The 27,030-nt window shown below is 42.2% G+C and overlaps 1 protein-coding gene across 8 annotated transcripts in view; it reads right to left on the bottom strand.

Annotated features, from left to right (window-relative positions):
* The window catches only part of LOC143188054 (basic helix-loop-helix ARNT-like protein 1), a 52,927-nt gene that overhangs the window by 19,725 nt on the left and 6,172 nt on the right, over positions 1 to 27,030 (bottom strand). For 7 of the 8 annotated variants that reach the window (XR_013003455.1, XR_013003454.1, XM_076392088.1 and 4 more), the window contains exon 1: positions 21,075 to 21,214. Coding sequence is in view for 6 of the 8 variants with exons in the window: in XM_076392088.1 (XP_076248203.1) it covers positions 21,075 to 21,214 (140 nt within the window). In the remaining 2 variants the exon portion in view is untranslated. Of the gene's footprint in view, positions 1 to 21,074; positions 21,215 to 23,317; positions 23,409 to 27,030 lie in introns of those variants that run through there. The other variant, XM_076392093.1, reaches the window with a different exon arrangement.

Below are 27,030 nucleotides of genomic sequence, written 5' to 3'. Positions count from 1 at the left end.
GTGACGAATGAATCGATGTACGTGGACGAGGAGAGCGACCGCTTTTATAGACGGCCACAGCCCTTTATCACGGCCGCTTCTTTGTCTCGGCTGCCGGAAACGGGACGCTTTGCTGGATAGCCTGTCAAAGACTTGTCAATGCTTTTTGTACTTTGCTTTAGACCGAGGAGAGGAGGAGTGATACAGTAGTGACTTGGAAAGTCTCCGAGATGTTTTCCCCCTAATGAAGAAAAATCGAAATGCATACCAGGATTTCCAAAATAAATACTTCAAAGTATACACGCTCACTTTCACTACCAACGTTTATTAATCCCCAAGCTTTGCTATCTCAACCATCGCAAGAGATTCCCCATCCCTCTGGCACCATCCTTTTGAATCCCTATATTCCGCAACACTGATGCATAATTATAACCCATGATCGATAAACCATGCACCGTATGGGTAAGCACAGTGCATGGCTTAAAAGCTTGTTTCATGGGTCGAATAGATGCAACCTATTCCTCCTTACGAAGAAAGAGGTTTCGACGGACCACAGATCTGAAAGATCTCAAGGCCGACAATATTTCGACGTTATCTCAAAAATGCCGTGGTCACGTCACCGTCTGCGCACGATACGACTCCGTTTATAGCGATGATCTTCCTCAGTGACGAGCTCGAAAACAATGCAAGGAGACTGTTTTCGAATCGAATTCCGTGTTTCGTCTGGGAGACCCTCGTCAGCCCATCATTTTAATTCTATCTTCGATGGGCATTCCACGAAGCTGGAAGTTGGGAGAGGAGGCAGGCGAGGATCGATTTTTTCTGCCATAAAATGAGAATTATTTGTAGGGGCCGAGGAAGCAATCAAGATACAGACGAGCGCGGAAAGCTTGTAGGCGGAGGACGTAATTCCACGTGATCGTAATTTCGTTATTCTGTCGCGTTCTAGTCGACGATTCAGAACACAGATCCTTGTTCAGCCTCGAAAATGAGAAAATAGTAAAAGCTGAAAATTGGAATGTTTGAATACTTGAAGCAGCAACTCAATTAGCCTCGTTCTTGCAGAACTTCTCTCGCAAAGCCACCATGGGCGACCCAATGGCGGCGAATGGCTCGTAAAAAACTCGAGTAGTCGTTTTATCAGCCTATCATTGTCGCGTTTTATTACCATCTGCGTTATGTCATCTCGACTGATCCTCGACCCCTCTGCCATCCACTTTCACTTTTCCTCTCTGGGGTGCTCTACAGAGGGAGCTCGAAATCCACGACCCTCGCGCGCCCCTGTTCACCACCCTTGTCCCAGGGCGCCCTCGCGTCAAGGACTCCATACTTTCGCTCTGGAGGGGAAAGGGTCGGCGCTGTGCCTCTCGCGGATCGATACGCCAGTCTACCAGAGCTTTCACCCTCCTGCGATTCTACCCCTTGGCTCAGGGTACACGTTCAAGGTCGTCGAGTGAGACAGAGTTATGCGAGCGTTGCACAGGCATCAGCTCTGGATCGTTTAAAATGCGAGATCAAGTGAAGACTGCAATAGCTATTAGCTAGAAGGGTTTATCCCTTTTTCATTCACTCGGAGACGTCAAAGACGTTAGGGATTATAAACGCTTCATGTATCATTTTCCTTGCATTTCCTGTCTCTCTATTTCCTGAGTCCCAACTTCACCAAAATCCTCTCATCTACCTACTCTTCTCTAACATTCCCCCTCTTCCATTTAATCAGCTAACCACGTAGGTTAGATACGTAGTTTAGACACGTAGCAGGGCGAAAGCAGTTAAATCAAGAGCATCCTTCAACTCAGAGTCAGACTATAGCGAGATTCGAGTCAGGTCTGCGGCTGCGTTTCAGAGTCCTCGTCCTCGTCGACGTCGGCACCGTTGCGAACCGCGTCCTGCCTCACTGCGAGCCTGCGTGAGCCTCTCGAATTCGGAGCCCCGGTCAACAGCCCCGACTTCTCTTTGTCCCCTCGCCAGCAAACTTCCCCGACAATTCCCCGACAACTCCCCAGCCGCCGCTCGTCCTCTGCCCCGACCCCTCCGACGTCATCGCGGAACCGAATCCCTTTTGCCGCAGTTCCCTCCCTCTCTTCCTCTCCTCTCTTCGACGTGTTCCATTACACGCAACTCCACCTTCTCCCACGTCGCGAGTTTCTTCTCTCTTTTTTCTCTCACAAGTTCTTCTGTCTCTTCCTCTGTCTGATCCTCTCCTAACAGAGAATCGTAAATCATCGTACCCCTCTTGGCCCCTGAATTGCTACGTCCAATAGAGGAGAGGCTATGTTTCCTCTTCCTTTCTCTTTATGGGTTCCCTTCCTGCAGTCCCTGGTCCTATGGTGCGTCCATCGCGGCCACCGCGGTCATTTTGTTTCATTATTTCATAATTGAGCGCCTCGTTCTTTTTGATGGCTCCTTTTTCCTCTACGTCGATGCTCGCTGCTTTTTCCCTCTTTCGAGTGGAAGAAGACCTTCGCCCTAGGGCGTGGTTCTCAGGTTGCATCTGCAGTCTTGGTCTTCAGGGGTTTGTGAGAAGATTGTGAATCATGTTCGCGAACCGCGGAATGAAGTTGAGGAAGATTCAGAAGTCGAATTGGGTAATTATTTAGTTAGAATGTTTATACGTGGGAAAGAGTCAAGCTTTTTAATATTATATTTTGAAATACTTCATTCTTTATATGCCACAGTTTGAGTTTTGTAAAATTAGGCAGAGACCACGTGCGTGTATAGACTGTTGGCATCGATGTTGGTCGTTTAACGATTTGGCCACTGTCCGTTTAGAGCTATAGTTAACGAAGAATTTGTAAAAGAGAACTAGTCTATTTGGGTCGCGGCTTTATAGTTGACGCAGCAGTATTCCGAGGCTTTTTCTTGTCCTCGCGAAACCGTACGACAGTAAACAAGCTCGAGATTATTTTAGATGAACTGCTCTTGAATATATATTTCAAGTATTTCTACTATGCATCTTCAAACGTAGAAGCTTTCTAATAACCCAAGAATTTGAATTTCCATTTGCAGAATATTTCTTCGAACACAGAAACCTAAAAACGTATTACAATATTCAGTCCTATGTTCTCGGGTTTCTTTCCTATGCAGAACCACGAGAGACGAACTCGCGCATCCTCCAGCACCAGTTGCCCTTCCCTGTTCTGTGTCTCTGTCTGTCCCGAACTGCGCTCGACCATGACCACCCTTCGTTGGGATGCGTAAGGGTGGTAGAGGAAGGTGACCTTCGCAACGTTGCCGTCGTTCTCGCGTCGGGGCCAAAATGCCTGCCAGGCAGAACGAGAGAAAGGAGGAAAAAAGAGAGAAGCTCCCGCGAGCTAGCAGAGCTCGTGGAAACGCACGTTCCTGCGCTCTGCCTCCTCCGCCCAGCTCGTCGTGCGTCTGGCTAGGGTCTCGCAGTAGAAACAGAGAAGGAGGGTGTTCCGAGGTACACTCGATCAAAAAGTATTTCATTTTAATGCAGGTCCTTCACAAATTGTTTTTGTATACTGCTCAACAAAATTATGGCTAAACAAAATTTTCGCTAAACATTCGCCAACTTCGACTTGTGATATTTCTGCGAAAAATCACTTTTATACTATGATCTTTTTTTTTAAATAAAGCTCCAAGTTTTAGATTTAAGATACTGTATTAGAATTTTAAGTTCCTAAGCCCCTCTACTACTGTAGCACCTTAAATATGAGGGTATGAATATCGTATTGAAAACTATAAAGTTTGACAGGATACACGGGCTTCCTAAAATTTTTTTCGAGGATGCTGTTGACAGGAGCATAAAGTACGATCCTTCCCCTTCAAGTTAAAAAAAAGATCAGGTCGCTACGATTTTTTTTCACAAAGTTACAGCACTTCAAAGTAACCCTTGCATTTTTGCTGCACATCCAGTAGTGCCAGTAAATGGCAAAAATGCAAGGGTTACTTTAAAGTGCTGTAACTTCGCGAAAAAAAATCGCTTCGACCTGAACTTTTTTGTAGATTAAAGGGAAAGATTCAAGCTATATGCCACTACAAACGGCATCCCCGAAAAAAATTTTGCCAAGTCTGTACATTCCGTCAAAGTTGGTAATTTTCAATACGACAAACTGCAAAATTTGACGGGACGCATAGATTTGCTAAAATTTTTTTCGAGGAAAACATTTACAGGAACATAAAATACGATCCTTCTCCTTCAATTTAAAAAAAAGATCAAGTCGATGCGATTTTTTTTCGCGAAGTTACAGCTCCTTAAAGTAGACCTTGCATTTTAACATCCCATGGGGTAGTGCCAGTATATGACAAAAATGCAATGGTTTCTTTGAAGTGCTGTAACTTCGTGAAAAAAAATCGTAGCGATCTGATCTTTTTTTTAAATTGAAGGGGAAGGATCGTATTTTATGCTCCTGAAAACAGCATCCTCGAAAAAAATTTTAGCATATCTATGCGACCCGCCAAATTTTGTAGTTTGTCGTATTGAAAATTACCAACTTTGACGGAATGTACAGACTTGGCAAAATTTTTTTCGGGGATGCCGTTTGTAGTGGCATATAGCTTGAATCTTTCCCTTTAATCTACAAAAAAGTTCAGGTCGAAGCGATTTTTTTTCGCGAAGTTACAGCACTTTAAAGTAACCCTTGCATTTTTGCCATTTACTGGCACTACTGGATGTGCAGCAAAAATGCAAGGGTTACTTTGAAGTGCTGTAACTTTGTGAAAAAAAATCGTAGCGACCTGATCTTTTTTTTAACTTGAAGGGGAAGGATCGTATTTTATGCCTCCGCAAAGGGCATCCTCGAAAAAAATTCTAGGTAGTTCGTGCATTTCATCAAACTTTGAAATTTTCAATATAATAAACGTGCCTTCAGATTTAATGCACTACAGTACTAGATGTGCAATAAATCTAAAGTTAAAGTATAGTATCTTACAGTCAAGACTTCAAGCTGCAATTGAAAAGCAAGATCTTGATTCTACGATGATTTTTTGTGAAGTTATCGTCACTCAAAGTTGACTAACTTTTGCCCAATATTTTTCTGTGTCAACATTTTTTGCCCAATGTATATCCCACATTTTCTCTTAAAGTGAGACACTCCGCTTGCAAATTATAGTAAAAGATTACATGTGTTGTGTGTTGGGTTTCTTGCTTTTTAAAAATATTTTAGAGATGAGAGAGTTCTTGTATATTCAAAATAGTATGTATCTCATACTTCACAATGGCTTACAAATAATCTCTAATTTTAGCAATAAAATGCAAAAAACTGTTCTGTGACTCTCATTTTGGACTACTAAGAAGCCAAACAGGTTTGCTGTATCGCGAATTTGTGTGAATTTGCGTCGAAAAGTCTGTACTATCGATACTTTTGAGAAGAATGAGACGTAGTTTTTGGTGAGCGTGTCACGTTGAAAATTGCCTTTGCTTAAACTACCTCTGAGATAATGATAACGAGAAGATTCTGAATGGTTCGAACGAAGCGTAGTAATCGTGGCAAATCGCTGCGATTTTCTCCTACGCTCATATTAGCGTCCTCATTTCGTCCGCTTTTAATGCGTCAAAGAAGACGTTTTTTTATTTTATTCATACGCCTACGTAACGTGAACTCAATCGATGAGAAAATCCATGTACAATCTGAAGTTCCAAGCTTGATTATTAAATTGTGAGCGACTCTATTTAAGGGGGCTTGAAATTATCGAGTAAAAAGTCAGAAGCAGATGTAAAGAGAGACAAATCACGGTAGATGCGGTGGGAGATAAAAGCAATCGGACGATAAGTTCCTTTAAAAGGCAGGCTTGCATGCGTGCAGGTGCCACGGGCTCGCGTGATGCCATTGAAACGCAGGCTTTTACTTTCATGCCTGGAATTTATGCTGACCGAACACGCAATTGGAACGCGCGTCGATGCAGAATTTCGGGACTCCCTTTCTGGGTAGATCGAAGCATGGCCAAAGTGACGAATTAAATTCGTGGTGAATGAAGAAAGTGAAATTTTAAGGTGCTCCTAGATTGCGTAATTTCCAATTACGCAAGACTTTCAATAATTTACTTTAACTATTTTAGATTGATTTTAAAAACACTTTCGTTTTATTACACCTTACACCTTAATATTCACACAATAGTGTCCACATCTCATTCAGCAGTAGCTCAATACAAAGTCATCGAATACTCGATTCTCTCTGGACGTTTCAATTGAAACCCACCTCCTGTAATAATCATGGAGGAAAAAGCTCTGTATTGTCCTTTCGGCTGGCAAATCTGTACCCTGGGATATCGAGTGACCGATGAACTTTACGCCACCCACGTATAAGAGACTGCGATGCAAAATATCTGCAAACACCTTACGCACTAACAGTTCATAAAAACTCGGCTCATGACACGAATTTAGTTTTTATATGGATAGAGAGAGGAGCAAATGCAAGAATTCCCTGCAATTCCTGATAGTTTTTAATAATTTAATTTTTTCTTTACTTTTAAAAGTGGACTGGCCCGTAAATAAAAGAATAAATAAAAATTTTCTTTCCACCTACAATCTACCGACCATTTTTTTTGCTGCTTCATGAAACTCTCCACGCTGATACAATTGATAGCCTCGTTATTTACACGGTCGACGCAATCGCACTCGTAATCGTGTTTTCCGCGGTGATTCGAGCGTCGCGTATATCTCGTTTCCCATCTGGACAGCGACAAGTATTTTTGCATGCCAAAAAGAAATAGGGAAATGCATGAAACCAGTTTGCGTGATCGTAAAATCCAACCCCTGTGAAACTTGCAAACTGTGTATTTTGAATACATAGTGGTCGTAGTTAAACCCCGAAATCGAGGTGGTGATCAGTAGTAGGCAGGTTTGTGGATATGTTGTTTGTAATCAGAAACAGTGAATTTCTTTTGAGGAAGTAAGCTGTTACTTCCTCGAAAGAAATATTTTATAAAAGTTGCGTAACAAAAATTGAGTCTTCCGTGTTTAAAAGAAATTTTAGGTAATTCTTTAAGTTTGAGGGCCTTGGACTCAAGGGAATAAGGCAGTTCCACTCTATGTAATTTTACTAATTTTCTGCAAAGAAGCGTGTTTAAAAGGAAATAGCACTGTAGACCTTGGAAACATGGTAGTACTACAGATATGCAGCAAGTCGATGATATATTACTTCTATACGGACTAATTAATCGCTACCAGTAAGGCGATACTAATCGCGGATTGAGAGGATTCAATGTGGTTGTCCCCTGGTATTTCTATTTACCTAATCCTCTAGCAGTACACGTTCACAAATACCTCGAGGCTTAATAATTACCACTTATGTAAACGTGTCACCACATCGAAATCAATTTTATTCATTAAATTTGACCGATCGAAAAATTTCTCTTTTTAAAGAAAAATCTACTTATATAAAAAATACAAATTCCATCGCCTAATCTTGTTTTACTCTAGTCACAGATATGTGCAATATAAAGAATATTATGTTTATAAGAATGTTAATAGATTGAATTAAAGAAGAATTCATAAGAATCCTCCCTATGAGCCCCTCAATTTGGTCTTCCCCTAATCTACTCCAGAACCTACTCCAAACATCAACACTAGAGTAAGAGTACTGGAGACAAGTCTATCAATAATTCCGAATTTCGTGGCAACGAAGCTCTGATTACGTTTAGATGTTCCGACTGTGTTGCCCATACATGCAGGCGATCTATACATGTGCCTCCGTACGAAGGCCACAAGTGCGACAAAGTGTGGACAGCTGTCGATGGGGGCCAAGAAACTATTAACGATGTTGTCGTTCGGGACATTATTTAGTCAGTTGCATTACGTATAAGAGACTACGATATAACGTTCCGAGCGACGTAACCGACACGCTGCGAGTAGAATTTTTATCGGAGACCATGCTACGAATGGGATCATAAAAATTCGATCAATGATCATATCGTAATGGAGCCTTTGACACCAGCAAGAAACTTTTTCTGTCTGAGATGTGGTAGAACCCCGGTTATGTGACCACTGAGTCCACTCTGCAACCAAAGCAAGACATCGATATTGCAAGCTGCACGAGACTGGGTCCCTTTGCGGTAAAAATCGAGCATAATCTCGTAAAATTGCATCGAAATCGAGGAGAATCGCGCGAGCCTTGCCTCGCGAATCAAGAAAATTGCATCCATTAGCAAATTAGTCTTACTTTAGCTACCCTTCGAACAAAAGGGCCAGCGAAAGGGAGAATCGTTATCTATACTGGTCAAGGCAAGGATGAACGTAATAGAAATGAGATACTGTAAGGTCTATTCAAAAGGAGTTCATACATTTAATGGTGCATCGATTTCAACAAAGACTTCTCCATAAAGGGTAATTATTCGTTATAGAAGATACAATGTCTGAAAGGAACACCTGTCCACATGCTTAACGAGACATTATAGCTGACATTTTCCCTCTAATTAAGTTCCAAAGTACAGTGGCAAAAACGTGTACTGCGATCGAGAGACGAACTCATTGACGGTGGACTCATTAGCTAATGATCCTATCATGTCCATATTAGCTTCTAATAGGCCTTCTTGGTAGCTAGTGATAGATTGGTAGAGATTTGCGAGAATAGTGGAGTCCTTACAATATTAGATAAATTAATAGAGAATTTCAAGATATTTCCACATAATTTTGCACCACACTAAATAAAATAAACTAGATAAAATGAAACTAAAACTAAACACTTAATTAAAACTGGATACAGAATTAGACTTCATATATCAACATTAATATTAAACTGTCTCCTGACAGCCACTTCAGCTTTCAAAACAATTTCCTCAAAACTCTCATCTAATGTTAGCAAACTTTATTCTCAGCCATCAGCTACTCCATTAGCTTTAATAGCATCAAAGCAACAAGTTGCGAGCTGCACATATAAAACAAATATAGTTGCGCAATATGCAAAACGACTGATACCCCGTTTATATGCGTACACTTTAATGATTCCATTCTCTTTCCCTCCACGTTAACGATTGAACGATATTTTAATCCGATGACTAAATCGCTATATTTTTGCAGGTTCTCCCACTAAATCGCACAGGTCGTCAGGGTAAAATGCGTGCGTGCAACTTTCGTTAGAGGCACTCGAAGGGTTTACTGTGACTCTTCTAAAAGAGATACCGATAACGAAGCACGCTGAATATTACGTAAAAAGTGGGCTTCAACGTGGCTGCGTTCGTTTCGATAGTTCGACATGCCCTTTAATGAACTTTGCACATTCATCGAATGGGGGAAAGCTGGTTGTGAAATTCTTTCCTCGTGAATCGCTGAGCAAAATGTACAGGCAGGTAAACATCTGCGAATTTATGAGAAAAGTTGGAAGCTTTATCGGTATTCCCTTTTAGGGCATACGATCAATAATGTATGAGACAGTAATAATTAAAGTTGCTTCGTGAGATGTAGCGTTTTGAAGAATTTTAAGGAATAAAATTGGAGAACTTGGAATCCAGAGATAACCATACGCCATACACAAAGCTTCAAGCTACAATGTTTGACGAGCCCATTAAAAGGGAACTGCATTTTATCGTATCTTTTCTCGTAATTTCGACTGCAAATATGGCACCTTGAAATTATGCAAGAATCAAGAAACACGCCAGTTGAGAGTATCTCTGTGAGACAACGCGGAAATGAAGCAAACACGCGCGACGTTATCTCAGCGATCCTCGAGAGCCAGACTCCAGAATCCGTCTGGTAGACGACAAACGATAGTCTGAAGCGAAAAACGATCCCCAGAGCTGCAGTCGCGAGAGAATCTCGTGAGTGTCTTTCCTGATCAGACGATACCTCTCCTCTCTGTTACGAGGAACACGCCGCGGCAGCCTAAACAGGAACGTTTCTCTTCCGGGCACGATAGGACGTAGAGACCTCTCGAATCCTCGTCGCGTTTCGCGATGAAAGGGACCTTGATTCTAAATATGTATTTCGCAACCGCTCAGTTGCACCGCTGCGTGCTCGATTACACCTGGCCTCGGACTTTGTTTCCCTCGAGGAGAATGCGAGCGGCTGTCACGCGTCGATATCGGGAGAGGAATCTTCGTTTTCGCGTGAGCAATTAAAGCTGATGCCCGAGCTTCTAGGAAGTCGCTATTTCTGAGCGTAGCATATTCCTCAGAGACTCTGAATCGCTCCGATAGAGGGAGTAACTCTTCAACGCATATTCCCACAATAAATTTTCTTTTTTTAGCTTTGTTCGCTGACTATAAAATAACTAAGTTGACTAAATTAATCTAGAAATTAATTCATCCCCAGATATCCAAACCATCAAACTTTTTATCACACTTTCCTCTCCAAATTCCCTCCGAAGTTCCTACAATTCCTCCGAAAATAAATATTCACCCAACGCGGCCAGGAACGATAGCGAGAGTAAAGAAAGACCGATAATCGCCTAGAAATAAATTGACGAAGCTAATAATAGAGTGGTCGCGCGTACGCAGTCACTTATCTATCAAACCTCGTTCTATTCCGATTTCTCGGCGCAAGGTTCGAAGAAGCGAGCTTTGGAACGGTCAATCGACCATGATAACGTTTATCTCCCACTGATGCTAGCTTCCCTACGATTCTCTACTACCGTGTCGTGGCATAGTTTCCCCTGAAGGTTTCGACCTGTGCCCAATCGAACTTTGACTCTAGTGGAAATAAGAAGAATATAAAGATAGAAATTGTGTTTAGAACTTCGTTTCAGAGTTACTAATCATTGAGAAAACTCCTATAATTCGAGAGGAATGTGTCTGACTTTGGACTTATTCTACTGATTTCGCTGGGTTTACCCTGAAAACATGAGTATACGTTAGACCTTACATCAATATAAAGCTCTTTGAAATTAAAGAGCAATAGGAAGAAAGATCGTTTGATCAGCGAGGGGAAATTGAAATATCAGTAGCGTTGAAAGAAACCGTCAGCGTTTTACTTGCAACATCAGCCCCCGAATCGCAGGAGATCGCGCGAGCAACGCTATCGTGAGAAACGTATCGCCCATTTGCTGCACCAGTGACATCATTTAAAACCCATGATTCTCAGGGAAATAGGGTAATATCGCTTTGTAATGCAGGAGTTCTTCTTTCTACAGAGTGCTTCCAAACATGTGAGACATTTTTCGAGCTCCCACATGTTTGGAAACATGTCCTAATATCACTGTTGCAACAAATCAACGATAGGGTGAGAGATCCACACTGAATGTCGATGCAACACCGAGGAATGCAATTTCGAGGTTCACATGACCACTGAACGTGCTGTTTTCGGGGGAGCCAGAGGCCTTCAACGAAAACGACGTCAGAGATAGGCTGTGAATGCGACAAAAGTGAGGGTAATCGGTGGAAATATAATAATAATGCTAACTATAGCGATTCGCTTCCCTGAAATGTCACGAAGACGTTTAAGAGTGTCTAGGCTACTCGACGGAAGTGAGATGGATTAATTTATCGGGGAATTGGAGATACGAAAGCTACTGATAAGACACAATTAAATGCTTGTCACCGTTTCGGTTTTATTGTTCCTGGAACACGCTAGATGCATGTGCAACTACATTTTCAATATTCCATAATATTCTTTTTCTATAGTATATTCCTCTAAAAAACCATCATTTCACTCCATTGTTTTTCATGTATTTTTCTATAGCGTACACAAGACCAAACATAATTCCATTTTCGAGGACACATTAATGTGATTACACGTTGCAACTGCATTAATGCTTAGAAATGAGCGCTGATAATACTAATGCGGCGGTGCGTAATCAGAGCCGATAACATTAATAACGTAGGAGGCATCAAGAATCACCCAACACTTTTTCTACCTATCACCTAACACCTATCTACTTTCTACCTATCATCGAACACCTATCTACTTTCTACCTATCATAAAACACAATAGTCGTGTATAAGGTAGCAAGAACAAGATTTGCGATACTCTCCACTACCTTTTATCATTTCCCAAGGTGAAGTTATGTCTGGCTAATAATGCTCTTTCGACCGTCTCTTATCGCCCACCATCGACGTTCATTAGTCACCGATAAAGGCAACTGACACGTACAATAATAAGAGCAGAATAGTTTTAATTCAGAAAAGAACGTGTAGGGGCGAGAAGAACGGAACGAAGCTAACTTCTCGTTCGAGGGTCTCACTATATAGAGTGGCGACACTATCACTACTCCCCCTTTCCACCCACTCGAGAAACTTTGTGAAAGCTCTTCCAGGCGAATGTCCACGACGAAATTTTACTCTTTTTTTAACCGTTTGGTCAGAGCTGTCCAGTCTGCTGTTTTTAATGCGACGCACTGTCAGGCGCGTGCAACTGTCTCCTTCGGGGTTGTTACCCCCGACAGTGACGTAACTATGCTTCCTGGACTGTATATCTATTTTGAACGCGTTTACACACTCGTTGCTCGCTGCTAATGCGCGTTCGGTGCTTCCATGTGAGTATGGGTTAATCAATTATGCAGAAGGGGTTCCCCTTTTTTGGTGAAAAATGAGGAGGTTTTGGGAGAAAGGGATGTGAGGGTTAAGGGTGGTTTGGTAGGCGAATTTGTGTGTACTTTTCCCATGTAATTTTAGGCTATCAGAAATGAAATTTTCTTGAAAACTTTGCATCGACGAATTCGATGTCAGGCAAAAAGCTCCTTCAGCCACAATTTAGCGCGCTTCCTGAAGAGACAGCCAGATTCGAGGGCCACGAGAAATCGATCGAGAAACACGTTTGTTTTCAAGTGACGTTCTCGCTCAACGATTACACTTCGCGCGAAAAATTCTTTTCGGCGAGGAGAGACGCAATTCAAGGCTATCGTCTTTCGGCTGTTATCTACCGACGATGCACGAAACGAAGGAACTTGCCACGACCAATGCGAGCCCGAGTGTGTTCTGTCTCTCAACTTTCCAGACGGTTCAAACGTTTCTACGGCGAAAGGAAAAAATAATAAAAAGCAATCACCCCATAAATCTTTGCTCGAGGGAGGGACCACTGCGCTCGCGTGCAATCGTTTCTGCTTTGGGTGCGCAGCTGCTATCTCTTTCGCAGAGTGCTCGAAATAATTGGGAAATCACCTCGAGCGATTTTATCGCTCTGTAAGGTGGCCAAATATTTGAAAAGCTTCACGGGTTATGTAAGATGAGTGTTTAGTAGCGAACCCATATTAGACTGGGGTTTAAATTTCAAATTATGAATCAAATCAGTCTCACTTTTGCTACTGTGGATAGGGAGACTTCGATAAAATTACATAGGATTTGTGGAAAAGAATTTCTTTTAACCCGTTACCTAAATCCTAGATCGCACCACTTACTGTCAGTACCTGTTCCACTTTCCATAAGCCAATATTTAATTAACCGTTTACGTTACAACGGCGCGGCGTCTCCTGCACGTTCCATGTTCCCCTTGTTATCACTGTACGTCATCTACGTCAATTCGATACAGAGTCGACAGCATATTTTTTGAAAATTTCTATCGCATGAACGATGGGACGTCCTGACCAATTCATTTTTCTAACAGTGATTAATTTTCTAAATCACATTAGCTTCACGCCACATATTACGCTATCAGCAAACAACTCTATATCCCGTAGAGAAGTATGTCTGCATAACGTGAACGAATAAAATTTCACGGTGCATCGAGTTGTCGGGATCGGACGAGCTACGTGGAACAGAGCGCGCAGGTCCAACAGTCTTGAGTCAGGTGTCTCGGACAGGTAGAAGACTCGGCATCTTTGGGTGGAGAAAGACATTGGCCTGGATGCTTGGGAACATTGGCGAACACAAACGTTGTGGTAGGACGCGAGAGGTTGCGGTAGGACCTTGAACCTGTTGCGTAAGGAGACGCTGCTCGGATTTAGACGGTGGTAGTCTTCTATGGCTACGTGCAAGTTTAGAAGGAAACCGTCTACGCGAGGTGTCCCAGAACTGGTGGTAGAAATGAAAAGCTAGGGTTTTTACAGGCTACACAGACCAGCGATCAACGACACTACCGTCCCTTATCGATCGTAGAGCGTACTGATAATCATCCTCATCACTTCAAAGGATTACAAACTACCGCGGTCGCTGCAATCGCGAAGAATTTATTGAGGACATCGTTATCGCCTTATCGAATCGATTTTTTAATTAACTCGTCCGTGCCTGATACGCTTCTCGATAATCTCCCACGTTATTTATAATTGACGGACCAGTAAGATCGGTTTTATCGGGCGTGTGAAAAAAAATAAAAATTGCGAAGGATGACGAAAAAGGTTTAAATCGTAGTTTCTCGACCGACGAAGCACAGTGAAGTTGTAGGGGTGGAGCGAAAAGGCAGAGAGCGTCGAGAGGTTTTCTGCGCAGAACTTGGCGAACTACGTGGCACACAGGGATACGTCCATGACGCACCCGTGATCCTCGTTCTCCTCTACCTAGGACATTGCGATCTTTGTTGCCTTATTCTATCGGCTATCTCAATTGCGTCATATACCCAGCGCCGGGAGCTTTGTAAATATAGATAGAAAAACAGAACTGGCTTTGGGCGTGGACAGAAGAGCAGTTTCGTGGATACTGTGCAGAGTACTAGGCAAAACGTATCTCGTCTGAGAAAACATTGAGAGAGAAAAGGGAGATTCATTGGACTAATTTTTATGAATTAAATAATAAGTACGAAATAGACCTATGCTACTGATTTCTCGATGTCTGACTTCCGACCTATTCTACTGACTTCTTTTTGTCTAACTTGGGATCTATTCTACTGATTCATGTGTCTAGTTCAGGGCGTGTTCTACCGATTTTTTAGAGCCTGACTTGGGACTTATTCTACTGATTTCTCTGAATATCAGTTCCGACCAAAAAGTTTCTCCTCTGCATCGATACCGATATACTTCCAATTGTCGCTAAAGAACATGTACTTCGCGTCATGCGACGATAAAGAAATTTCACGAGCGTATCTTGGTAAACAGTAAACAGTACTTTGTTGTCGAGGCAGGCACAATTAACGCGATCGCGATATCGGTGATGACCGTTCGAGTCATCCATTATGTACACACCGCAGCACGATTGCCGATAACCTACTGCTGGCAAATAAATTTTGTAACCACTTTTACACGAGCCTCATTAAAAACAACACGGCCCGGGCGTATCGCGAGGCTTGTAGTGCAGACGAGTCCTAATTTCGAACATTTCCACGAGAGACGATGGCTCGAGTGCTGATAACAGTTGGGACCCTTTAACGAATTTCAAGGTCGCCGGAGGAGGAGCGCGAAAATGATAGCAGCTTATCATAGACGCAGCGAGACGTCTATATACGTCCTCTTCAGTTGTAAATCATTATATAATCCGTTTAACGATCGCAATTACTCGTTGGGCTAACAATTTATCGCTGAAGACAGTACGGTTCGATTAAACTTTAACCCCTAATTACTGGCGCTATCGAGCGGCTCTCTGTTAAGTGGCTTTCGGTTAGCGAAAAGTAAGTGGCTGTGTAAGAGCAGGATTTTCTGACTGCCAATTGCGACGTCCTCGCGATGCACCGTAAACTATAGTGACGTGGCTGACCTCCAAGCATCTAAATCTACTTTGAGAATATAAGCACAGATTCGTGCCACTACGTCGCACCTTTGATTGACTTAACATTTCGCACTTCGAGCATGTTGTTCTTCCTATTATGACAAAAAAAGTGAAGTGGGACATGTTCTACTAGTTACTTCTGGATCTTAGCGTAAATCATAGCATATCATTTGCTGCAATAAACACAAACCTAAAAAGTAACTGTTTTTCAGTTATTACAAAAAATCTATTGTATGGAATGAAATTACTGTCTCATTTCTTATGTTTCCTTTTGCACTATCTATGCAACTGTCGATCACGCAGGAATGCATAGACGATCTACCGAACTGAATCGACCAAAAATAGTACGTGATGGCATTCGGTCGAGCGTTTCGTACACAAAACCACCGAAATGCGATAACGAAAATGATAAAAGAGAAGATGCGAGAGAAGCGCACGTTTCCGAATTAATAAAATACCCAGGAGGGAATGTTGCTTCGTTCTTTTTTCCTCGTATTTGATACGTGTTTTCAATTTCATTACGTAAACAAGTTATTTACGCAACAGTGTTGCACCGTGCAGCTGGATTAATTATACTCGTTCCTGGAATGGTATATGATTGGATCGTTCAATGATTCAATGTCGAAGATGAAGAGAACAATGTTTCAGACAAATTAATGATCATGATAAATGATCTTCTTTGATACTGTCTTCAGGTCCTATATCTTGTTACCTTCGCTGACATAATTAAATCACAATTTTTTCGTATTCGGTTAATAAAATAGTTTCAGTGAACTTTTTTCTAGAGCTAAGTCTAAATGGTAAAAACTGAATTCTATAGGTCTCGATTTCTGTAAACTAATTAATTAATCGTAGAATCTAAAACTCGTCTAGTGCCAAGTGAGTAGTCGCGTGAAGTTTTTTTCTATTACCTATTTAACGATATTAACTACGTTGCAAAACCAGCTCGCTACATCTGATAATTGCACAGTTCCATGAACACATGTACATAATCGTTATGCAAATAGAAAAAAGTAATTGAAGTTATTATGCTTAGGTGATTGTGCGTTACTTTTAAACGTTTCAACGTGTAAGAGCTAAGAAACTTTGTACCTTGTTTAGTGCGACGGCAATAACTTAGAGGCATTCATACAGAGTCAGTAGTGAAACTGAAAATACTACAGTTCATGGACTGTGTGTAACCTTTATTAAAAACCTTCGAATTTCACAGGGTGTTTGACGACAATCATCACAGTTTTTAAGGGACAGTTCTACACACCAAAATGTGTCTGACTCGGGACTTATTCTACTGACAGTACTATGTCTGATTTAGGACTGATTATACTGACTTCACTGTGCCTGATTTAGCTAGGGCGCGTCAGCAGTAGAATAGGTCCCAGGTCAGACACATTTTACGCTCGATTTAAGGACTTTCTCTCTCTGAGGCTAAACCTTAAACAGAAGTTTGTTATTTGTTATTTTAGTCCATATTTTGACGAACAAGATCTTCCTTTAATATTTCAATTAAAGAATAATTCGGCAAATAATCTTAATCCTGTTCGAACGACGCAGAAACCATGGCACGAGGAAGAAGTGGACAAGGTCGACCAGTTAATCAAATAGTGTTCGCGTATTTGCGTAGATTCAGCAAACGAAATGCACTTGATTCAGTGGCAGAGAAGACAGCATAAGAGGCAAATGAATGAAACCACTGGTTCTTACGATGACAAACTAATGAAGCAAATTTTAATCGAATCGAAGATACTTTCTGTCGTGTTCCCTATTTAATTGACTGAGTAGAGGATCGAAAATATTGAATGGGATGTTACTGTGATGGTGAACGCAGGTGAAGGAAAAATTTTAATGTAGCGAAATTGAATATCTTTAGAACAAATTTGAAGGTTTGACGAATCTATGAAGAAAGTGGCAAACGTTGGAGATTATTTTCGAGCAACGCAACCTACGGGTCTGCATATTCATGAGTTTTTAAATAGCGAGAGATTAAAAAAGATACTCTTTTTCTGGAACTTTATTTATACGATCTAAATAAGTAGTTAATAGTCATAGAACGTTTAGATGGAAATTATTTCGTACAAGTCGTCTAACTGATAACACTTTCTAACCGTTATAACTATGATTATTCTCTCCTACAATACTTAAGGTATCTGTGAAATATTTATTCAAACAGACATTTACATATTCAACGACATCTTCTAACTAACCTAATTCATTACTTTCTGTAGATAATATTTTCAGTAATTAACAACTCTAGTCTTTCACCACATTCTCTATTTCGAATCCAAATTAATTATACTCACATAAAAGAGCTCCACAAATTTTCTATACGTCTTTATGCTTCCACGACTCGTTCGACAAGTTTCAATCCACGAAAAACAGAAAAATGACACGACGATACCCTTTGCTCTTTCCATTCAACCTGGCAAGATGCTCTCAGAAATATGTAAACGAAATCCTCGGGGGCTCGAGGCATCGTTAACATTGGCAGACCGTCCTTATTGAGGCCATCGTAGAAAATTAATTTCCTATGCAAACTGCGTCGAGGATTTCTCTCAAACGAGATGCGATCCGCACCCGCAGAAAAACTGCACGTACATGTGGATAAAAAATTTCAATGTAATGATAGGAGAAAAAAAAATAAAAATAATAATAAATTGTCTAGATAGTCTTACAATCTTTAACGTGCATTTCAATTCCATATCAAGCCTCATATTCTTTAAGTTTCTTAGCGGAAAAAATCGGTGAAAAAATCAAAAGTTATTATCCATCCTCTGAATAATAAAAATATATTATTCATGTCTACCTAATGAAAGACATCTTATCCTTATTAGCTATGCATCTTAAAAACTGTGATCCCTGAATGTCCAGAGAAGCTTCACTAATCCAATATGGAGAAGATGTTCCAAAAGGTCACAACTTAACACTTTGACCCTTCGATATGGTCAACTCGAATAACCTGACCCACGAGAGACTTAAAGCGTGGCATGTTTACTAGAATTATCTGCATGGAATGGTCGAACGTTCGACAACTACTATGCAAAGCGTGATTTCGATGAAAAAAAGGGAGAAAGCATAAATTGTTAAGCGTTTTCAATGTCCATGATCCTTCAGAAGTTGCGTGCATTCACGAGAGGAATTTTCCAGGTGGAAACGATGCTTTTGCGCGCCATTTAAAAAATTCCAAGAAACGTTCCTCTTCCACTCAGCTATTCGCGTCGAAAGACATGGAGAGTTTCGTGTATCACGTGTAAGCTCCGCGTGCAGCGCTCTCAAAATGATCGACGTTTACGATAATGTAAATTCACTGTCCACAATGAAGTCATAGGTTACCAACGAGAAAAACAATGCACATAGATTGCAGCGCGAGCTGTGCTCAACCCCCCCCTCCCCCGCACTCTGCGCTTCCGATCAACATTTTTTTACGTATATGGATGTACATAATAGTGTATGGAATATTATGTGATGCAGAAGTGCTTAGTTACTATCAGGCTTTTTAGATAGTCATACAGATAGCTTTACATTCCGCAGTGCATTGCACAAGCGTGTTGTGAAGACATGGCCTTCAGTGAAAGTCTCTGAAAATTCCGACGGCTCTAATTTCATTATCTCCTAATGGAATTAGAGGCACAAGGGCGAAGAAAGCAACTAGCCTGGATATAAAATAGGACACCTGTACAGCATCTATTATCGGGGAACTATCTAATTGAAGATATGAAATGAATGAAGAAGAAACGCGTAGAAGGTGGATGCGTCGAAGGCTCAGACGACGTTTGAGAGAAACGACGACCGGTTTTCGTCTGGTGGCGTCGTTCGATTTCCCCTTCCCGCTCTTAATCGAGGATGGATAGAGGAGCTCGAATCACTCGTGAAAATTTGTCGCTTTGTGTACTCGCTGAGTGGACATTCTCTTTGGATTTCAGATCGGAGATGAGGGAAGGGGAGAATGGAACGTGATTTATCGCATTGTGATATAATGGGTTCCAATCAAGGCTTCTGCTTTATAGGTGCGGTGATCTGGAGCAGATTTAATAATTTTAGATGAATTCAGGCATTTTGTGTTCACCTGAACTCGATCTATACTTTTTGTCAAAATTCTAGAGAACTACTTTTTATACGTATTCTGCGAGTGCTACTATTCCAACAATTTCTTCACGATCATATACTCCTGTAATTTCTATGAATTTAAAATAGATGCAGAGTTGTAATTATGACTGCTTTTCTAAGAAACAGAACTTTTTGCAAGTCATCAAATAGTAGATAATCTACCACTTCTAAGATATAGTTGAATATTTTACATTCACACCTATGCAACATTGTTTAGGAAAAGTTAATTGATTCTGAAACAAGGCAACACCTTAACATATTATCTGGATCATTATCTGTTTCCTCTGTTTACATTTGAATTCAATGTTTTTTAATGATGCACCCGCAAATGGGGTCAAGATTCTGACCTTAACATTCACTGACATTTTTTTTCCAATCAACGAGATGATACGAGTTCACCTCCTAACGTCAAGTTCATTCATTGCTCTTCCCTTCATCGTAGGGCGTTACAGATGCTGCAAGGATCAATGGGCGTTATAAATAGCGCATGCACGGAATTATCCTTTAGTAACATCAAGGCACAAATGCATTAACTTTGTGGCAACTTCTGCAGATAAAATTTAGCGACTGTCATTAATCTCCTGAACATGGATATTATTAAAAGATTCATGAGTTGGAGATTAGATTGCAATATTTCGAAAATTGTGCAAAACCTACCGATACGATCATGAAAGAAAGTTTCTAAAAAGAAAAATGATGGGACACTATTACTAGCTTCAGCTTATTTCTTGAAGACACTGATAGCTTCAATTATCTAAGTATTCTAAATAACTATCATAATTAATAGGCTGTGAATTTGTATGCAATTCCAAATTTTCGTGACCACAGTTAAAGAAATGAAACCTCAATAAAACTTTGGCTAAAAATAGTGGAATCTTTAGTGAATTTAGCGCGGCAGTCTACCTGTTAAGGGTGGTCAGTTTCCAGCGTGGCACCCCGTGCAACGAGCGTTCATTCCCTACTATTAAGGTACCCGAGGATAGCTAACCAGGTGCAAATAATAAACAATTTCAACTGCTATCTATGTCCGACTGGTCGTCGCCAATATTATACAGCCCAAGGTCGGAGCAATATCGGCGACCTTTGCAATCGGCTTGACTCTCGAGCTTACATGTAACTTGCACCGTTCTCTCGTGCATTAATTTTGGAACCGGTTGAGCGGCCCGTAACCCGATCGAAAGGAGAAAGAGCGGCCGATTCTTGGAAAGGAATATCGAACCGTGTCGTTAAAATTAACAGCGAGCCGCTAACCCAGTTACCGAGACGCGTACCCCGTGCGATTCTGAACCTGCGCGACTACCCTCGAGTTTGCGCTGCAACAACCTCAAACCGATCTGGATTGAAGTCGATTTCAGAGAATTCAACAGCTAAAGAATCTGAGGAAATCTCTCCTCTATTAAATTGTCAAGCGTAACCCTTAACTAGGATGGTGTCAGTATTCTTCAGTATTCCTCTAAATCTCACATCGAAAGTAGAAAATGAAATCTTGACCTAAGCTTGCAGCCCATAATAAATAAAAAAATATTAACTCTTTGTTGGTGGGCAGGTAGTCAGCCTGATGCTGCGACGTAGTGACGATCCCATGGTCAAGCAGCGGCGGCCGCGCCAGCTGAGGGTTCATATAAGGTTCCTGCTGCTGTTTCTTCCGCATTTTGTCAGCAAAGTTCATTATCCTCTCCTGCCACGATCACTGATCTTCTTAATTTATCGGAAGAGCCCGTGCGCGAACAAACTTCGCCTTCGATGGATCATCTTCGCTCATCCTATGGTCTCTCGTTCTCCATAAACCCCGACACAAGTTGAAAGAAAATTGGAAAAGAGTTTGACCTCACTCCTCACTCGTCAGAAAAGAACGCAGCACAGAAGACTGTCACGCGGAAGGATAGAATTCACTGCGAAGGGAGCACAGAAGAACAGAAACGGGACTCCTCCTCGGCGTCGGTCGCCATATTGGAGAACGAAGAAACCGTTCGACGTCGCGTCTCGTTATCGCGCGGCAACTTCGCGGGCTTGTTTGTTGCGCGAATTAAAATTAGCCAGGTCGCCGGTTAATCTCGCCCGTTCGATCGCCGTCCTCCAGGCCGCGCAGATAAAAGCGTCTCTATCGCGGCGTTGAGCGACACGAGCGCAAATATTCGGGGAAACCGCGACAGAGGAAGAGGGAACGATCGCGACGTGGACGTGCGAGATAAGAAAGCGAACGCTGCCGAGGCAGTGACGCTTCTCAGACCCCGTCAAACTTTTTGCTCGACACGCCGTGCTACGTCAGTATCTGCATCTGAGGAGCGAGAAAAAACGCAAAAACGCAAAAACGCAAAAACGCAAAAACACGGTGGCCTTCGCCGTGAGGCACGATAGGTCACGCGAGAACCTCTCTTCTGGGCACGATTCTGTTATGGCGTAATTTAAGGGTTTTAGCTCCTTTAAGGGAGCTCCGTTTCGTTCCTTCGATCCTAGACTCAAGGTCGATGCAATCCTCGAATCCTTCGAGCTTGGAAACTCTAACCACTGATAGCCTGGGTTCTAGATCGAGAAAGCAGGAAATCTGTGTAGCCTGACACCGCGAAGGAGCATCGATCGACGCGGCCCAGGGATCAATAGGATCGCGCGCGAATGCGACCACTGTGTTCTCGCTAGTGTTCCGTTACCCGAGGGTCGCGATAAAGCGAGACCCGAGCCACGGCGCGGTACTTCGAGGAATCCTCGGCCTTGACACACTGTCCCAAATGTTTCTTACAACGGAGAAAATATGACGCAGCCATGCACTCTGGGGAGCCCGTCTTCCGGCAGCACTACTTCGCTACTATCTTTTACGATGGATGGAAATTGCCTCGCGTTTGGGAACACTCTGCTTGCTGATCGCTTAGTCTCTGTTTACACTGTATGTAGTTTTATGACACTCCAAAATCCTATTGGATATGGTATATTAAGACTAAGACACTACACAATCAATTCACTGTTTAGATAGGGTTTTCGTAGAGGTAGGTTCGAGATAGTTTCTGAAAAACACCGGCTCCGAGGGGACTCTCGGAGGAAGCAGCTGATTTCGAGCAGCAACACGCGACGCGCGCGATGGTCGGATGAGAACTGCCGGTCGAGGGGTACCCCCTCTATCCACGGCCAATCAGCGTCCCCCCACGCGCGACCAAGCGACCAATCGCGGGTCAGTTCTCGCCTTCTTCCAATGCTGCCTGCGCTCGGACCGCGCAGCATGATAACACATATTTTTAGGCGGATCCCTTGACGTCGTAAAGCTGCTTCCAACTTCGCGCGATAAGAACCCAAGCGCGCGAAAATTCGAGCACCTTCTACGCATTAATGCGAGATGGTGCGGGAAGTTGGCCGCATCTTATTAGATGGAAAATAAAAATCATGTTCGAATAAATTAACACATAATTATTTTTAAATCACTCGGATAATATACTATTCAAATCAGTTATCAAATGTATATACAGGGTGTTTGACAACAGGTGTCAGAAATTTACATGTTAAAGTAGGTAGAAAATTAAGAATGGCGAAATTGCGCTTAGGGCCAGGTTTCAGAGTTACTCCCTATTGCAAAATCGGTGCCTGACTTAAGACTCTTTCCACTGCCCGCACGCATTAGATCAGTCACAAAGCAATCAGTAGAATAAGGACCGAGTCAGACACGTTTTACGCGTATTTTAGGTGTTTTCTCAACAATTAATACCCCGAAAACAAAACCTAAATCGCAATTTCATGTTGGACGTATTAAGTTCTAAATTATAGATAAGAAAAATGAAAAACTCACTCGTTAGAAACAGTCGTTTCCGTAACAGAAGTCGAAGACGACGCGCTGGCGTCGTCGTCCTCCACGTCATCCTTCATTTTTCAGATTGTACCTGAAACACGACAATCAACAGAAAACGTTATCACAATCGACGAATCGCGCATAAGCATATTATCGAATGTCGCCTGGTTGTTCGTCGGAAATATTCTACCGAGTATCAGCAAGGTGAAAAAACGTGTAACGTTTTCAATAAAACGCATGAAACGCTACACACGCGTGACACGGAGGACCATGATGACAGTCGATTGATTGATAATGTACATGAGTGAACCGCACACCGGGCACTGATGATAAAACGCAATCAAAATAACACGTGTCGCATGCAACCTTTGTCAATTCGATATTTGACGATTCAATTACAAACGAACATTCGAATCTTGGGTTTTAAATACTCAGATTTAATTGGAGTGGAAGAGTCGATCTACTCAGTTTACTATTTTAATATTTGCTCATCTGAAAAACGAGATATAGTTCAAATTTCAAGCTAGTTACACTTTTTTGCAGTTAGAATTTGATGACTGAACACTCGAACACTTAATTTGGAGTAACTGTACCTGAAAGTTGGGTTTAGCAGTTCTCTAAACGAAAAATTAAGAAACCAATTTATCTTCTTCCAAGAATATCTGAAATCAATTTTAATCGATCTCAGTATCAGGGTTTCTGCAATAATGGAGTACTCGAGTATACAGCTGTGTCCAAATCAGTTGTGATAAGGGTAAATTTAAATACTCAAAAAAGGTAAAATATCAAGCTACCGAAATTTTTACTTATTAGGACTTAAAAATAATTGAAAATTCCAAACGTTTTCCTAATTATCATATTGATAAATCTCTCGACAGAAATCCCAAAAGAATAAATTTCGTCCCCAGTCTTGGGATGTTTGATTGTTTCCAGGTGACTGGAATAACCCGCATTCGATTCGATTCGATTCGATTCGAGGAAACGAGTTTTACCTCCATTTGAATTTCAAGCCAGTCAAGTGTTTCGAACACCGCCATACAACAGTATCTGTCGTCAGTATGCTTGCTGTTTGCGGTGTTTTGCGTAAAAAGGAGCAAGAGAAACGCTGAGAAATATAGCAGAAGGTGCCTCATGCTCGAGCAAAAATCCAATGAAAACTTCTGTCAGACGTGTCGGCACCGACAATTCCTAACGTCACTTCGAGAAAATCTGTTGCTTTTTCTTCGCAGTGTCGAGCAAATTTATGCGACTGCGCACTCGGTTCGCGCTGAAAACCTTCACGGAAAGAACCGCAATACGTCAACCTTGTTCAAAGTTGCACATTCTACCATGCTGGAAAATTTTCGATGCAGCATCTCCGAGCAATTTTCATGCCTGTAGTTTTCCTTATTTCTTCCGTTCTATAAATGTTTTATATAAAAATCTACTTTTTTCCTGAATATCGCCTTTTTGTGCTGTGACTATAAAATAGTTTGCGATACGAGTAATGTATTAGTCTTTATACCAAATAGGATAATTAAAGTCAGACATTTTAAGGAGTGAATCTACATGTTATCTACATGAAATGTGTCTGACTTGTCACTTATTGTACTGAGGATGAATTTTCTGAGCCTCGTTCGGGACTTATTCTACTGAGTTCTCTGTGCCTGGTCTGTCAATTCGTACCGGCAGTAGAATAAGTCTCAAGTCAGACAGATTTCACAGGAATTTCACACACACTTTTGCCCTATTTCAACATACAGAATCACCCCTTGAAACTTCTGACACTTCTCATCGACCACCGTGCATATTAAAATTTGCCACACCGAAAAAGTTAAACTAACCCCATTTGCACCCATTTCCCTAATCGCCACAGAAATGATACCATCACATCCCACTAGCTCGACACACTTTAACACGCAATTGGATCCACAATCACCCACCGCAATTGTTTTCACTTGAGTCGCATCCGCGACCATCCTACGTCAATTTTGCGATCGGCCCGATTCCGCTATTAATAGAACAGATTCGATACAACGAAAGCACGTGTCTCTATTATTAATAACTCGTCCCGTCGCGAGATCGTCGACGTTCAATCGGAACCGACAATATTCATAGGACGCGACTGCATTCCGATCGCGATTCGAGAGCTCGGCCCGATCGCGTGGGCCGATTGCGCATTCTCCTGGATAACAACGCCGATTCGAAACAATCAGCTGACGTTGCTCAGGATCAAGGCTGCCTTTGTTCCCACTCACGCAATTCAGTTACGCACCAGCGGACTGTCAGATTAGCACGTACGCTACGCTTTTCCTATATACGGTTACGACGCCCCGTTTTTCTGTCGCCGTTGTATAACAGCTTCTTACTCGATGTTTGGTATACACGTTGCGCAAGCCGCAGACGCGAAAACATGGCCTCGGTAGGTTGTCCGAGGATCGAACGTCTTGTGGTCTGGTAAAAAATCGCGAACCTGCTTCTCAGACTTTTTTTAATGTTTCTGAAAAAAATGAACCCGTGGGAGATGCGTGAACAGTTATAGGTGAACGAGGGAATTGAAGTTGAAGGCGAGGAGATAATGAGAAGCGTGGGAATTCCTGCTGGCGTTGAACATTAATTTCAATTTTTTTCAAATAAAATATTTAAGGAAGAATTAAAAAGGACGACTTGTTCAAGATTGCAGATAGACTACAATTAGAAAAATAAGTAATTTAAAAATTGCAGAAAAAATTTGCAATAGCTTCCACGAACGAAAAAAAGAGGAAAATTACTGCAGTCGTGGATTCGTAAATGTCGAGACTAGATTGCAAAGCATTTGCATACGTCAAAGATAATGGTACCGTGTCGTCGAGAAGATAAAGAAAACGTTAGAGCGCGTATAGAGAAACGTCGAAACGGATTCCCTGGCTGTTTGCAAGCAGATATTCGATAAAATATTCCGATAGGAACCGAGCCATTGAATAAAGATATCGATGGAGCGCGCAAGAGAACGTTTCGAGCCTTATTGAATGGAACAAGGGTTCTCGATGCTTTCAGAGCGACTGCCCGCGCGCACTGACGCACACGGCTCTGCGCTGCTGGATATCCGTATCTAGAAGCTGGCGTCAGGTAGGTTGTGTTGATACACCGGGTCGTCGACATTTCCCCGCTATCACTAGCTTTCGCTGTGTGCGCGCTATGCGACAGAAAGAGCTGATAAAGTGGCGAAGAGGTAACCTACGTGCGATGCACTCGCTTCCAGCCACCGTGTGCGCGGAGCAGCGGCTGCGTCTTCCCTTCGAACCAGTTCCACAGCTTTTTATTATTCTTTGGCCCAGAGAGAAATTGCGTACCGTTATTTGTTTGGTAATTATTGTCGAATAAATTAGAGAATCGGTGACTCGACAGAGAAACGCACGGGCACCCGCCTTCGGGCTCTTCATCCCCGCGTGTAACCGTACCCACCCTCTTCCCTTCTTCAGCCGCGCTGGAGGACGCGTGCATTCCAACGGGCACACACGGAGCTCTTCTACCCTAACGCTCGACCAGCGACGAACCCCCGAAAATCAGCCCCTGAACACGAACAAAGAGCGTCTAGTGTCTAGACGGCTGGGATATTACCGGCGACGACGACATGCACCACACCGTGCTTCGTCTTTTCTTTTGCTCATATCGCCCGCTCGATACATCGCCAACGCCTGTCTTCGCCTTCCTATTTTTAATCCATTCGCTTCGAATCACCGGCTCTTGGGATG

The sequence above is a fragment of the Calliopsis andreniformis genome, chromosome 2, assembly GCF_051401765.1.
Source record: "Calliopsis andreniformis isolate RMS-2024a chromosome 2, iyCalAndr_principal, whole genome shotgun sequence".
NCBI lineage: Eukaryota > Metazoa > Arthropoda > Insecta > Hymenoptera > Andrenidae > Calliopsis > Calliopsis andreniformis.
The sequence above is the reverse complement of the archived record's forward strand: the minus strand, read 5'-3'. Positions and strand labels throughout refer to the sequence as shown.